The sequence below is a fragment of the Leptonychotes weddellii genome, chromosome 3 (assembly GCF_054177405.1).
Source record: "Leptonychotes weddellii isolate Sample4059 chromosome 3, ASM5417740v2, whole genome shotgun sequence".
NCBI classification, from domain to species: Eukaryota; Metazoa; Chordata; class Mammalia; order Carnivora; family Phocidae; genus Leptonychotes; species Leptonychotes weddellii.
In genome coordinates this window covers 124,061,523-124,076,142 of record NC_138371.1, presented here as the reverse complement: position 1 = coordinate 124,076,142, position 14,620 = coordinate 124,061,523, and the positions used below count along the sequence as shown (strand labels likewise).

The following is a 14,620-nucleotide window of genomic DNA, read 5'->3' as shown; positions in this document are numbered from 1 at the left end:
AATTTTTTTTATTTATTTGAGACAGAGAGAATGAGAGAGAGAGAGAGCACATGAGAGGGGGGAGGGTCAGAGGGAGAAGCAGACTCCCCGCCGAGCAGGGAGCCCGATGCGGGACTCGATCCCGGGACTCCAGGATCATGACCTGAGCCGAAGGCAGTCGCTTAACCAACTGAGCCACCCAGGCGCCCTCTTTTTTTTTGCTTCTTAATTACACTTAAATAGGGTGGCATTTGATTTGAAAGACAGGTCCTAACAATGCAGCTCTTCTTAATATTGTTTTGTAGCCTCAAGTTAAACTCCCCCCCCCCCGAATTAAATAAGGAAGTTCTTAAAATTTAGTGATATGAAATTAAGGAAAAAACAGTAATTCGTCTGTAGATCAGTTTCCTGAAGCTTTGGGTCAGGATGGTCACTATACATATTTTTTTAAATATGACTTGAAAGAAAAGGAAAAAACACTGTAGGTAATAGAATCAGAGCTACCATCATGGTCCCATTGAAATGGTTCTGTTATAACAGACCTCGCAAAATAAGCAAACATGTATGTCCTCTGTAGAGTTATTATTAGTCTAAAGAGTTTGTTTTAATTTCTCATATATTCTACAGTAATTACTCCACTTAGAAAACTAGTAATATTGTAGTCATGGTTTCCAATAATTTTAGGTACTTTTGAAATATTCATTTAAAAAAACACAGTTCAAATGTGTTTAACACTTTGTGATTGCTTAACATTCATAGAGCAAATTCCCAAGCACTCATTTTATATTTTTAAGATGCATGGGAATTTAAGATGAAAAATGATGCTGGGACATTAAAACCCAGACACCACTGTATTATCTTATCTCACATAGGGTTCTAACAAGGCGTAGATACTTGAATTGTGTGCTGTTAAACAAAAGCTCATGGTTAATTTAACTTCCTGATAGTTTCGTATTCAAAAGAAATCTGCCAATAAAAACATATTGAAAATATTAAGCATGCTGTATTAGATAAGATTGCCCCCTAGAAAAAAGGCAAAGGGAAATAAAACCTCCAAAGAAAACATTAGCATTGTTTAAACAATGTTGGGGCGCCCCTTGCTGGCTAGTGTATGTATTACTCAACTCTGCTTACATTCCTTGACTTTTTTGGTAAATTTGGTTGACTTCTTTTTTGGGGGGTGTGGATTATTTCTAAAATTTTACATTCCAATATATATCTCTTCTGGATGTTATGTTAAATGGGTAGATTTTTTTTTGTTGGTCTTGATAAGATTCAAAGGCAAGCTTAATGCATTTCCAGTTTCTTCCCGGCTTCCTAGTTTGTCCACCTTCTCCTTATTTCCCTTTGCTCTGCAAACTGCTCATCTCTCCCTACAGGTTATGCTACCCTACTTGCTTTGCTGGACTTGCCTTGATTTTTAAATAATCGGTCTCATTTCCTGTGGGTTTGGCTTCTGTGGGTTTTGGTGATAGCCCTTTGGTGACATGTCTTTGGCTCTTTTTGCCGGTGACTTCCCTGGATGGCTTGAAGCAGAGGCCCAGGCCCCAGGCTGACTCCTCCCTGAAGTTCCAGAAGGTGCTATGTCTAGTAGACCTCCCTCTTTCTCCATTTGCTGTAAATCAAGGTTTTATTAGGACAACTTTCTAATCTTCCATAGAGCATCAGAATGCTGATTCACATATCCTACAACTGACTTAGAAAATACTGAGATGTGAGAAGCTTGATGCAAATCATTTTATTTATTTCATTTATTTCCTTATTTAATTATTTATTTATTTGAGAGAGAGAGTGCACACATGAGCGGGAGGGGCAGAGGGCGAGGGAGAGAGTGAGAGAATCTAAAGCAGACTCCACACTGAGCACAGAGCCTGGTGCAGGGCTCAGTCTCAGGACCCTGAGATTAAGACCTGGCCCCAAACCAAGAGTCAGATGCTTAACCGCCTGAGCCACCTAGGTGCCCCCATGTAAGTCATTTATTAAGGCGGTTTCACCCAAAGGTACACAATGAGATTAAAATGACATAGTTGGGTGAGCATGCGATAATTGATTATAGGGAGTGGACCCAAGTTTTTCTATTCTAAGTATATTTGTAAACCATATTTAACTTTTTAAAAAAGTAGTAAATTGAAGTAACTTTTTAAGTGGTCTGTAGGAAATATTTGTCAGAATAAAAGTTGCATGCCCTTGTTTACATGATTCATATTATGGTGATCAAAATTACTGGAATTGCAGTACCCATGCAGCCTTCCCTGTGGTTGTGGTTTTTAAAACCGAAGTTCTTTGCCCAAAACTTCCTGGAGGGCTCCCCTACCCCACCTCGCCCCCTAAGCCCACATGCAGTCTGAAGGTCTATAGGACAGGAGGGGCAAATACGGCTCTTACCAGCACCTTGCTCCCTCCTGTGTGAATGGGAAATTGACAGTCTCAATGGGATAAAAATCTCAAGAGAGAAAAAAAAATCAAGCTTAAAAGTGATTAAAATCCTTGCTAGAATCAGCCTGCCATATGTAGAATATTGTGTACCTTCTTTATTAGTCTTTACAAGATGTTATCCTTCAGAAGTTTAGAGTATTCATTTTCTCTGGAGCCCGAGGCTGGCCGCCTTTCAGAGGGAGCTCTGCTGTTAGTTGCTGTTCGTGATGGTTGTAATTTTAAAGACACGAAGCCAAGGGTGATCTCTTAAACTGCCTCTAATCTTGCCAGCTTTTCTAAAAGGAGTCTATGGTCATCTCTAAAGAACTAACTTTCTGGATATCGTATCAGTGACGTGATAGAAGGCAGAGTTTTTCCACTCCACACTTAAATTACGTAATCCTGTGTATCACCACCTAGTTCTTAACTCAGGCTTATAAAAAATTTTGGCCAACAGAAATATTAACCTGTCCTCATTTTTAACGTGTAAAGCAATTCTAGTCCTCTTCTTTGAATAAAATTATCTGAGTTGATGAAAGGATCATGAAACCCCAAGGATAAATGAACACTTAGATGAAAGCAGCAGGAACATGAGAGAGGGGACATCTGTCAGAGCTGTGGCCTGGCATGGGTCCAAGGATGATCCACACCCTTCCCTGGATTCAGTCTATTATCACCAAAAATACAACTGTTGTTAGTCTGCATAACTCAATACAGTTTAAAATATAATCTTTAGAATATTCAAATGAAGCCTTCCGTGTGAAGTCAGAATTTGTTTCTGTGAGTGCTAAGTGCATTATTTGAGGGTAAACTTTTGATTTAACGTCCATACGAGTAGTCCTATATGGCGACCTGTGGTAGGCACTCAATAAAGGCTTTTTTTTTTTTTCCTTTTTATTACAGTGTTTCTAAGACCTCAGAGAAATTTGGAATCTATAGACCCACAGTTTACAATTCGGAGGAAAATGGAACAGATGAGAGAGGAGAAGGAACTGGTGGAACAACTCCGTGAGGTACCCCAGAAACAGTCCCTCCCCGAATATCCGTTCTCACCCAGAAAGAGTCCCTCCCCAAATACTCCTTTTCACCCAGAAACAGTCCATCCCTGAATGCCCATTCTCACCCAGAAACAGTCCATCCCTGAATACCTGTTTTCACCCAGAAACAGTCCATCACTGAATACCCGTTTTCAGAATTGAGGCAGCATTCTGTACATTTGAAAAATAGACTTTGAAGTGCTGCCAAAAGGCCTCATTCAAATCTAGCCAGGTCACCTCCTGACTGATATTGGGCAAGTCACATAACATCCCTGATTTCAGGTTTTTTCATGTATTAAAAAAATACTTCCCATCTTAGTGGGGTCTTGTGAGGAATATATGAGATAATGGAAGTTGAAATACATATGGATAAAACCTAGTATTGTTTCAATTCAGGTATGCTCTACAATAATACGCTGTCATTCTTTTACTTAGCAATAACATTCCATTAATTTAAAAATGTTTATCCTTATCCTACTTTGTATTCCAACTGATCAGAACTTTGTAATCAGGCATTTAAGCAAAGCATTTGAGTTCCTACCCAAGAGTGCTAGGTGCCAACGAAGATTTTAAGCTTGGTGATGGCAGGGAACATAGCTATCTTATTCTTTGTATTTCTGTTCCCACACAGCTTCTGGTGGGCACTCTGGAGGTATTTGTCTATCCTCATGGTCTTTGTATCTAGTTCAAGAGCTCATACATGAATATATGAAAGATCAAATAGCAGTGCATGGGTCAGTCGCCAGAGAACACATGGATATTAATTATTAAAGTCAGCGCACCATGAACTGCTTCATAAGTTCTTTATATTCAAGGACAAGTACCATAGCCATGGACCAGAAGAGTGTAAGAAAGTCTAGAGGGGATAGATTCAAGGTACATCTTCGTCAGTCACTGGGTGATTGACTGCTACTGTGTACCAGGCAGTATTCTAGGAGATGGATATAGGAGAGAACATAAAGGTCCCTGCTCTCATGAAGCCCGTAGTCTATGAGTAGAGATAGTAAATGAGAAGGAAACAAATAAACATATAATTTCAGATGGCAATGAGTTCTGCAAATGAGAACTGAATCCCGTAAATAAAATCAAAGTTAAATTAAGGTAGGTCCACACTGTTGTTGCTACAGATGATAGTTTATATATGGTTTAGCAGGGGGTCAGGAGGGAGGAATTAAAAGCACAGAAACCCCTTCCCACTGCTTTAAGTCACTGTGGTTGGCTCAACAGTCCCAGCGAGAAAGTCAGACCTCTGTGGTTTGCCTAGAGTATTTGCATGTGCTGTAAATTTGGGAGGTGAACTTTCAGAGGAAGGTGAAAATAAGATCAGAAGCTGAGACATGCCTCTCAAAGAGTGACAGTTTTATTTTAAAGTGTGGGTTATATTGGTTGTTTACATTTTCATTTATGATATAAAATAAGGGACTGAAAGAGTGTACAGAAGAAAAGTAGGTGTCTACACACAGGACCGTTCTGAGAAGGAATTACGTGACACTGTTTTATGCACTGGTTTTCTAGTGCTTCATTTATTCCAAATCTCCATAAGTCATTCTTTCTTGGGCTGTTATCCATTTAACAGGAGCCACTGTTATAAAACAGAAACTTGTATTTGAAGTTCAGAAAGTTAATTTCTCTACTTCTGCTTCTGAGAAGATCGAACAAACCTACTTTTCCCTGTTTCCCTCACTAAGTATAAGTAAAAACCATGGACATTATATATAAAATAAACATAAGAACACTCAGAAAGGTAGAGAGAAGACAGCAGTCTGGCTAGGGCCCATAGGGACTAGAAATGACACCGTGGTGAGCTCTGTGGGTTTTCTTTTTTGCCTCATATATCTCAGATCTGGAGCTGAAGTAGTTGGAAACCCAGAAATGCTAATGGGCACAATTTCTTTTAAAGGGCCACCCAAAAGCCATGGGATCTCTGTATTATTTCTTGTCACTGAGTATGAATTTATAATTATCTCAAAATAGAAAGTTCAATTTTTTTTTTAAGGGAGAAAAATTGATTTCTCAGCTAAAACATAATCTAAGAGAAAAGCATCCCTTAGTCCCTCCTCTGCCCCTGGCAGCCTGTCAGAACCAATTGGTCCTGCTTTCTGTTGGTCACCTCATTCTGGTTTTATATTTCCGTAGCCAAGGGTGAGGCAACATTGAACTCAAGAAGTAATCCCAGTATGTTAATGTCTCAGTTCATAAATACCTGTAACTCTATTTGACCCTCCGTTGCCTGATGACACCTGGCTTCCCTCTGATTCCTCCCGCAGAGCATCGAGATGAGACTCAAGGTCAGCCTGCACGAAGACCTGGGGGCGGCACTCATGGACGGCGTGGTCCTCTGCCACCTGGTCAATCACATCCGCCCGCGATCCGTTGCAAGCATCCACGTTCCCTCACCAGCAGTTGTAAGTAACACCAGATAAAGGGAAACTAACTTTCACATAAGACAGATTTTGGGGGGACAGTGTTGCTTGTTAAAGTTGCTGCCAGGGTCCCCCAGGACCTCAACAACTAGAAGAGTGGGAAAGAAAAAGCTCTGAATGAAGCAACATTTTCCCCTAAAAAGGGAGAATATATAAATACGTAAGTGCCAGGAAAAGAATTTATTTCAAAGACAAAGCACATCACGTTAAAGGACTTACTGGTTGGGGCGCTAACTTTTAAGGCTGTAAGGACATAAAGATTCATTTCTCACTAGGGGTTATTTAAACAGTGAGAAGTCTTTCCAGGAAGCTTTTTTGGTTGGTGACTTCTCTGCTAAATGGAATCTCTTTCCTTTATTAGTCACTGAGGATTTTAGGATGACTCTGGAAAGATGTGGGTTCTCTGTCAAATGGCATTTTAAATAACCCGTCAAGCCAGAGGTTGGTCAGCCGGGCATTAGGCCTCACTTTGCTCAGGGTACACGAGATCCTGGGGCAGCAGTGAGACAGACTGATCGCTGAGACTCGGCTAATAGCCTAAAACTCCTCGTGTCTGCTGTAGGGGAGAGGAAGCTGGCAGTGGGAGCTGCTGCCTGTAGGTCACAGAGCTACGGGGTCACTTTTATGGTCATTCAGATGAGGGTGGGGGCATCAGGGCACAGCTTGCCTTTGGAGCCTAGGTCAGGTTCAGGCAAGCGGAGGACAAAGAAGAATTTCTGTCCACACTCTTCGCTGTTCTTAGGAGAGGCGGAAGAATTTAGGGGCTAAGAACGCAGGGTTTGGGTTCAAACTCCACACCTACTTGTCAGCCCTATGACTGCGGGCAAGTATTTAACCTCTTTTTACCTTGATCTGTTCTCTATCGTGGAAGTGTTCCTGTGAGGATAAAATAAGGCTACTTCCTGTGATACATGCACGAATTTAGCCGCTGCTGTCGTTGGTCTATGGAACAGATTTTCAAAACTCAGAGCCCCAATGTCAAGGCACAGTGCTCATAAAATATCACATAATGAGCGTTTTTCTACCTCCCTCACCCCCAGGAAAGCCTCACAATGGCCTTATCTTTTTTTCTCTTTTCTTTTTAAATTTACATTCAACAGCTGACATATGATACATCATTAGTTTCAGATGTAGTGTTCAATAATTCATCAGTTGCACATAACACCCAGTGCTTATCACATCGGGTGATGGGCATTAAGGAGGTCACAGTGGTATTTTTTATGCTTTCTTTTCTCTTGGCAGCAGGAGAGATTAACTGAGGATCCTGTTCCAACTGTCAGTTTCCTTTCTATATTGTGGAACGTATTCTTCCTCTGAAAAGTTGTACCACTTTTGCCTCAGAAATCAGAAGGGAGGGGCGCATGGGTGGCTCAGTGGGTAAATTGTCTTCCTTGGGCTCAGGTCATGATCCCAGGGTTCCGGGATCAAGTCCCACATTGGGCTCCCTGCTCAGCAGGGAGCCTGCTTCTCCCTCTCCCTCTGCCCCTGCGCCCTGCTCTTGCTGTCTCTCAGTATCTATCTCTCAAATAAATAAAATCTTTAAAAAAAAATTATGGGGGCGGGGGAAGATCAATTTGTCTTCTCTTTCAAATCTGTCTCTAGCTTGCCTTAGTTTGGGCAACAAATTCTGCCCTATAATCCAGTATGAAACTTTCCACTGTTTTCTACAAATAAGGTCCAAACTGCTGTAAAGTTGTCTGAGCCATGTGCCAAATTCTCATTTCATAATTCTTTCTGAATTATAAGAGAGAAACCATGACTCCTCATAGCTTCCAATTTGAATTTACAGTTATATTATTCATAGTGAATATGAATCATGTATCTAAGCATTTATATATATATATATATATATACACACACATTTTTATTATGTTATGTTAATCATTGTACACTACATCATTAGTTTTTATTAAGCCTTCAGGAAACATGCTGCGTTCTTCTAGAAATCTTTTGGTTGTCAACCTATTTTCTTTTTTCTTTATTTATTTTTAAAGATTTTATTTATTTGAGACAGAGAGAGAGAACGTAAGGCGTAAGCAGGGGGAGAGGCAGAGGGAGAGGGAGAAGCAGACTCCGCACTGAGCAAGGAGCCTGATGCAGGGTTCAATCCCAGGACCCTGAGATCATGACCTGAGCTGAAGTCAGACGCTTAACCGACTGAGCCACCCAGGAGTCCCTATTTTCTTTTCTAAATAATTTTTTTAATTGAAAAAATAATGGGAAATAATGCCCAACCAGAGAAAATACAGAAATGCAGAGGGAAAAAACAGCCTTTATTCCATAAGCCAAAGACCACCACTGTTAACATTTTGGTTTCTCTACGAACTACTAGCATCCTTTCTATGTTTAAGTTGTTTCTGAATTATTAGCTCTCACGTATACCATTTAGTAGTTTTTAAAATTTATCAAAACCTAGATATTTCCTCATGCCGTTAAAATTTTTCAATAAGTGCCCATTTTAATAACTGTCAGATATTGTACCTTATGTTATCATATCATAGCCTGTATTTTGGAAATACAGGCTGTTTCCAAATGTCCACTTAGCAAACATTCTTGAGTGAGCGTCTCAGAGCCCCTCTGAGCAGCCCAGCCTGCTGTCCTGGTCTGTGCGTTCATTGTCGACCGTTTGTCCGGGCTGTGCTCTCTTACCCGGAGGGTTGCTCCCTACCCTCTCTCCAAATCTCCTCACCTTGCAGCCGCTCAGGCTCCCGTTTGTCCTCTGCTTCAGCGTCTCTGGGAGCCAAGCCATTCTTGACCCCTTGGAATGAAGTTAGATTCTTTTCCTTGCTTTTTTTTTCCCTCCTGATGGTCATCTCACAACTAAGGCCTGTATCATATTACACTGTAATCTCCTTTAACTTACCAATAGATCCAACTAGACTGGAGCTAAGCGCCCATGAGGATTGTGTGTTTCACTTCCACGGGTGCACACGTAGCCCCTAGCGGAGTATCCGACACCCAGTAAACACTCCGTTTGCACCATCGTAGCTGCACCAACAGCAGTGGATGCCTTTTCTACCCACGTTATTGTCAGCATTAAGCATTCTAATTTTTCACTAACGAAACTGATACTGTCCATTTTTTTTTATGCAAGGCTGGTGTCATTTTGACTCTTCAGCTGATGGTGGGGTTGAACCTCTTATTTGTAGCAAGTACTTTTCTACCCTAAACCCAGGCATCAATCGTAGAATGGGGCCCTCCCTCCCACTTCCAAAGATGGGAAATTCTCTTTGTGTAGCTTGAAACTCACCTCACTTAGGGCTGACATAAATATTGTGAATGGTGTTGGGCATCTTCGGAGTTTCAGAACAGACCCCTCCTCCCACCTAAATAATAAGTATATGAAGGAAGATAATGGGCCCAGAGGATTGGAGAGACAAATGCTAGGGTCTCTGAATGATGAAATGCCTCTGGGTGCCCTGACAGCTGGGCTAGCACCTGTTCTTCTGGTATCCCTATGTCACATTACCTCTGCCCGTCCTTCCCTTTGCATGAGGTTAATGTGGTGGTCTTGTCCTAACACATGCCAGGAAATGGGCAAAACCACCCAAGCAGCTTCTTGCCCCACTTTTGCAAGTCTCACGTTGAGGGGGGACCATTTCCTCTCTAGCCAAGGTGGAGAATGTTTGTTTAACTTCCAAACTAAATTGTTCCACATCAGCAGGCTTTCATTCTTTCTTTTTTGGGGGGGTGAGGAGGTAGGGATAGAAGGAGTCCCTTTTTAAAAAATAATGTGCAAACTTAGATTTTTGTGATGACTGGTGTAGACCATCTAGAATAAGAGTTACTTCACGGTCACTTGCTGTTCACAGGGCAAAATCAGTCTTTATAAAACATTGCTTCTACACCGAGATTGTTGGAGTCAGTCATACTTCTTGCTCCCTTTTTAAGGGAAGAAGGAAATATTAAAATTTAACAGTAAAGCTTTTAAACCTACCATGTAAAAATTAAAATGTGTGAATCTGATGTACCTGTTTTCCAACCCACACCTTAGAGGTGATCTGTAACCACAGTCAGCTCAACTGTGAGTGGCCCTTGATTGGGTCCTAAACATCCCACTATTTTTATGCCATTTACCTCTGTTGCCTCTTTGTTGTTAAACCCTTCGCTTTGGTGGGAAGGAGATTAATTGGCCTGCTGAATTTAACCCTTCACATTGAAATATATTTGCTGATGGCAACAGGTGATGCTTATGGTGTATTTGTAGATGAACGAGAGCAGATTACGCAAGAGTATGATCCCATAAAAACTGTCAGTATGCATGTGTGTATGTATACATACATACACACATACATATGTATGTAGAAATTTGCATGTATACACATACATATACACATGTATGCACACATGCAGAAATTCTGCTTACATAAACATCAGTGTTGTACATATGGTTATGTACATCTTTTTTTAAGACTTTATTTTTAAGTAATCTCTGCACCCAACGTGGAGCTCGAACCCATAACCCCAAGATCAAGAGTTGCACGCTCTACCAACTGAGCCAGCCAGGTGCCCCATTTACTTACATCTTTACACACACATACACACACACATACACACACACACATATACAATGTCTGGAAGAATATAATCCAAAATCTTAATTTTTATCTCTAGGTGGATGTTTCTAGATGATATTTATTGTCTTCTCTTTGCTTATGTATTTTTTCCTCCAATGAACATGTATTAGTTGTGGCATTTAGAAAGTTTAAAACTTAACCTGTTATTAAAATTATTTCTCTTTTAATAATACATTATTTCTGCACATTTGTATTTATAGCCCAAACTTAGCATGGCCAAATGCAGAAGAAATGTGGAAAACTTTTTGGAAGCATGCCGAAAATTAGGAGTACCAGAGGTAACGTCAAACTTAGTCCCAATAACTATGTTTTGGTGCAGATTTCATTTATTATATGTGTTCGAACCCACTGAATGGATGTACAGCTTTGCACATGCTTTTTAGTCTCAGTCTTTCTTGAGGAATAATATGAAATAAGTTAATACAAAATTTAGTTTAAATTCCTTTGCAGTGAAATTAAAATGGCTTAAAGTGGTAGGGTCAATACTGAGGGAAAAGGGAATATAATTTCCTTAAGGTTTTGAAATAAACGCAGAATTTCAACCTGGAGAAAAACATGTAGTTGGCTTGATTCCCTACTCCAAGAACAGAAATTACTGTGGCTCCAGTGAGCCTTCTAGCAGGTTCCATAGGGTAGAATTTTGGAGCTGTTGGTTTTCCTTATCCACAGCTCTTAAGCAAAGCAGACCTGTAGTTGACAGGTCTAGTTGAAAATCAACTAATTTGTTGATTTTCATCCTGAATAGTTGCATTTTGGGTATGTGGATCAAAATAGTCAATGTTGAAAATATTATAATTATTGTTATTATTGTAATTAAGCATTACCAATAATAATAACAATGTTTGTATGTTGCTTTATAATTTGTTCTCTGTTTGCAGTTCCATTTTCCCCATTAGTCCGCTGTAGACCCAATTGGCATTCCCTGTAGCCAGCCCAACTATACTTGGCTACTTTTTCTTTCTCCCAAGCTAAGTCCCAGCCTCAGCCTCAGCCTGATAGCTAATTTGGGGCTTTTAAAGGACCTTGCTATTAGTAACAAAATGATTTCTTCGGGAGACAAAAGACAATCCACTCAGAATTTGGGGGTAAGTTGAGAAGTTTATCATCATTGTGATAAACAGAAATAGCCAGAAATTACATTTTTAAAATTTTTCTTCTATGTTTTCTAATATGCCAGAGATAAAGTAACTACAAACTCTGTCATGAAATCCTGTTTATGAGTATGTGAAAGAATTATATTGTAATGTAATTCTACTCAGTGATAGGAGTTAGGTATTGGAATTGAGAAAGGCTTCTTCTCCCTCCCTCCCATCTTCCTCTTTTTCCTTCCTTCCTTCCTTCCTTCCTTCCTTCCTTCTTTCTTCCCTCCCTCCCTCTCTCCCTCCCTCCCTTCCTCTTTTAGCTTGTTAAGTTTCAAAAGTAAGGGGTTAGTGGTGCAATTTTTAATCGTATTTGAGGACAAGAAGAGAATTATTAAAGCATCATTACATCAGAACTCTATCAACAAAGAAAAGCGTATAAATTCATGTTTAAAAAGAGTGTACTATTTATATAATGGACTCAATGTCTTTGTGGTCAATCCAGATGTCTTTCAACAATGTTAATCTGTGTGTCTATATTACATGTGTATGTTTTAATATTGCATATACATTGTTGGCTTCAAATCTTTAATTCCTATACACATACTATTTTTAATAATTGGACTCCATCATGGGCTAGTAAGATTTCCATGTGTGAATCAAAACTATCGTACCAAGTTTCAGAAGATAAATTATTTGTGTCTGTCCTAGAAAAAGCACTGGTGAGTTACGACCTAATTCCCTAATGCGCTGTGATATTTTTTAAACTCATCAGAAAATTTTTTTGGCTTATGGTGATACAAAATGAAATGGAAATGGCCTTAACCAAGTGTTGTGAGTAAAGACTGGTGATTACAATTTTCTTTTAAAGTAGGGAAAAGGACATTAAATTACCATAATAGGCAGAGAAAAATGTATCATAATTTCTGAAATATGCCCCTAGCAATGTGCCCCCCTTGCACTCATCAGCAGTTCCTAATTTCTGAGAAGATTGAGTTACAGGGAATAAATAATCTTTCCTGCCAGTGTCCCATTCAACTCTGCTTAGTAAAATATATCACTTAGGCTGGTTTTGAAAATGTTTTAAGATTGTAGGTGTCTTTCAAGTTTGCATGGTGTATAACGGTGCATGTGTGGTCGTGTGCATGCTCGCGTGTGCGTGTGTGTGTGTACAGACATATCCATCCTGCTGGGTAATCCAATAGCATTTCACCAGGGACTGGAGTTACGTTAAGCTTCTGGCTACTAGAAAAAGTCTGGTGGTTAGTTGGCAGTTGAACTTCTTAACGAGACGTGGAAAAAGTGAGGAAGGGATATTCTAGTGGAAAACTGGAAATGCCGTTGGAAGGCAATTGGCAGATCTTCCTGGACGCACAGGGAGCTTGCTTTCATCTCAGAATGCACGAGGAATACATGCTGGGAAATGAGGAAATCTTTTCATCTGGGCATATGATAGGAGTGAAATGACTCCCTTCGCCTTAGATACACTTCTTTCACTTCTGAAGGGGGTGGATGTTTTAATGTATATGTAGCACACTACAATTAATTATTTACATTAAAAATAATTATATCACAAGCCTAAGTGCAGAAATTCTCCATTTATGATCAGATATTTGAAAAGGCTCATACCAAAAAAAAAGAGAGAGAGAGAGAGAACCTGTACCCTTTACATTTTCTTAATTGCATCACACCTCATATTTGGGTAACAAAATAGTCATTGATTTCCCAGTCACATAGTTAATTCCTCAGTGTGTAAGCTTTTTCCTGCTTTCTTCTCCATCCATTGCTTATCTACTCACATACACTCATAAGTCACAGAGATCTTGAATTCTGCATCTTATAAGCTCAGTACTAATTGACAGTGATGACTCTTCCCGTAGAGACTGAAAAGTCACAGCCGTGCTCTAAGCCCTGCCTTTGATGTCCTTCATAATGGAATCACTGTTCGAAACGCCAAGGCCAAGTCAGCCTCCGCAGCTTATATAATTTTGTCAGGTTCCTATGCGTGGAATGTGGTTGCTGAGCAGATTTAGTTGAGTTTTTACATATAAAAGAATCTGAAGGGATGGAAGTAATTTTAAAATTGTTCAGATTGTTACAGTTTATTATATTTTCTTTAGAAGTCCCCGTGGACACAATCCCAGCTCTGTGCCTCGGGGTCGGTCAAGGTTCATGAAGCACTTTACTCTGCGCTTGGGTAGAGAGGTTCTGGTGTGGCTTACCCGTAAATGTGCCTTCTTCGACCTGGCTGTGGTCTGCGTATTTGCTGCAGGTTAGCATATGTAGACAGGTTAAGGCCACTCCAGACCTCTGTGCGTTATTTGTGACGTTTGGGTGAGGCTGGGTCTATCCCCTTGGCTCCTCAGTCGGGGGAACAGACAGGATTTGGAACAGCAGCTGCTACTGATGGAAAGAAGATGACATCACAGAAAGACGTTAGTGATGGGAACATGGAGAAATTCTGTTAGGATGACAGGAGAATTCCTTGCTATTAACTGAGAGGGACTTGGGATGAGGTAGAGGCTTGCTAATGAGAATGCCAAGGAAAGGTCCTTAAAAATGAACCAGAAGTAGCACTCGCCGGCAAGTTTCTTTCTCAGTGGAGGGGATGACATCCCTTCCAATAGTTATTTCAGCGCAGGTAATTTTCCTTCCTGCTCCCCATTTCAGGTGCGTTGGGGTTTTGGTTTGGGGACCAGTTCCTCCGCTAAAGGGACATAACCGGAGTGAACATAACCTGGAAGGAGAAGAGTGAGTGGGTGAAGGGGATCTGTGAGCAGAGGGAGGGAATGCACGAGGTTTGGGGTCAATTATCCCTACTTGTGCTGTTAACTAGTTCTGCGCCCTGAGGCTAACTCCTTAAAAGTAGCAGCGGTTAACCTTTTATTGAGGACTTCTTATCTATGCATCATCTTAAATGCTTACCATGGAGGGTTGGAGGTAAATATTTTATTGCCATGCCCTGAGGAAATTAAAGTCCAGAGAGGTTAAACAATTTCCTAAGCTCACGTTCACAGCTGGTAGCTGCAGAGCTGGAGTTTGAACCTGGCTCTCTGTGACCGAGCTCCCCGATCTGCAGATTGCAGGTGTTGGACTTGAGCAGTAAATTC

The 14,620-nt window shown here is 40.5% G+C and overlaps 1 protein-coding gene across 6 annotated transcripts in view; it reads left to right on the top strand.

Moving 5' to 3' along the window:
• The window catches only part of LRCH1 (leucine rich repeats and calponin homology domain containing 1), a 181,566-nt gene that overhangs the window by 152,016 nt on the left and 14,930 nt on the right, over positions 1–14,620 (top strand). For 4 of the 6 annotated variants that reach the window (XM_006743249.3, XM_006743250.3, XM_006743251.3 and 1 more), the window contains 3 exons: positions 3,298–3,407; positions 5,699–5,836; positions 10,632–10,709. In XM_006743249.3, coding sequence (XP_006743312.2) covers positions 3,298–3,407; positions 5,699–5,836; positions 10,632–10,709 — 326 coding nt within the window. Of the gene's footprint in view, positions 1–1,512; positions 1,558–3,297; positions 3,408–5,698; positions 5,837–10,631; positions 10,710–14,620 lie in introns of those variants that run through there. The other 2 variants (XM_081814941.1, XM_081814940.1) reach the window with 2 other exon arrangements.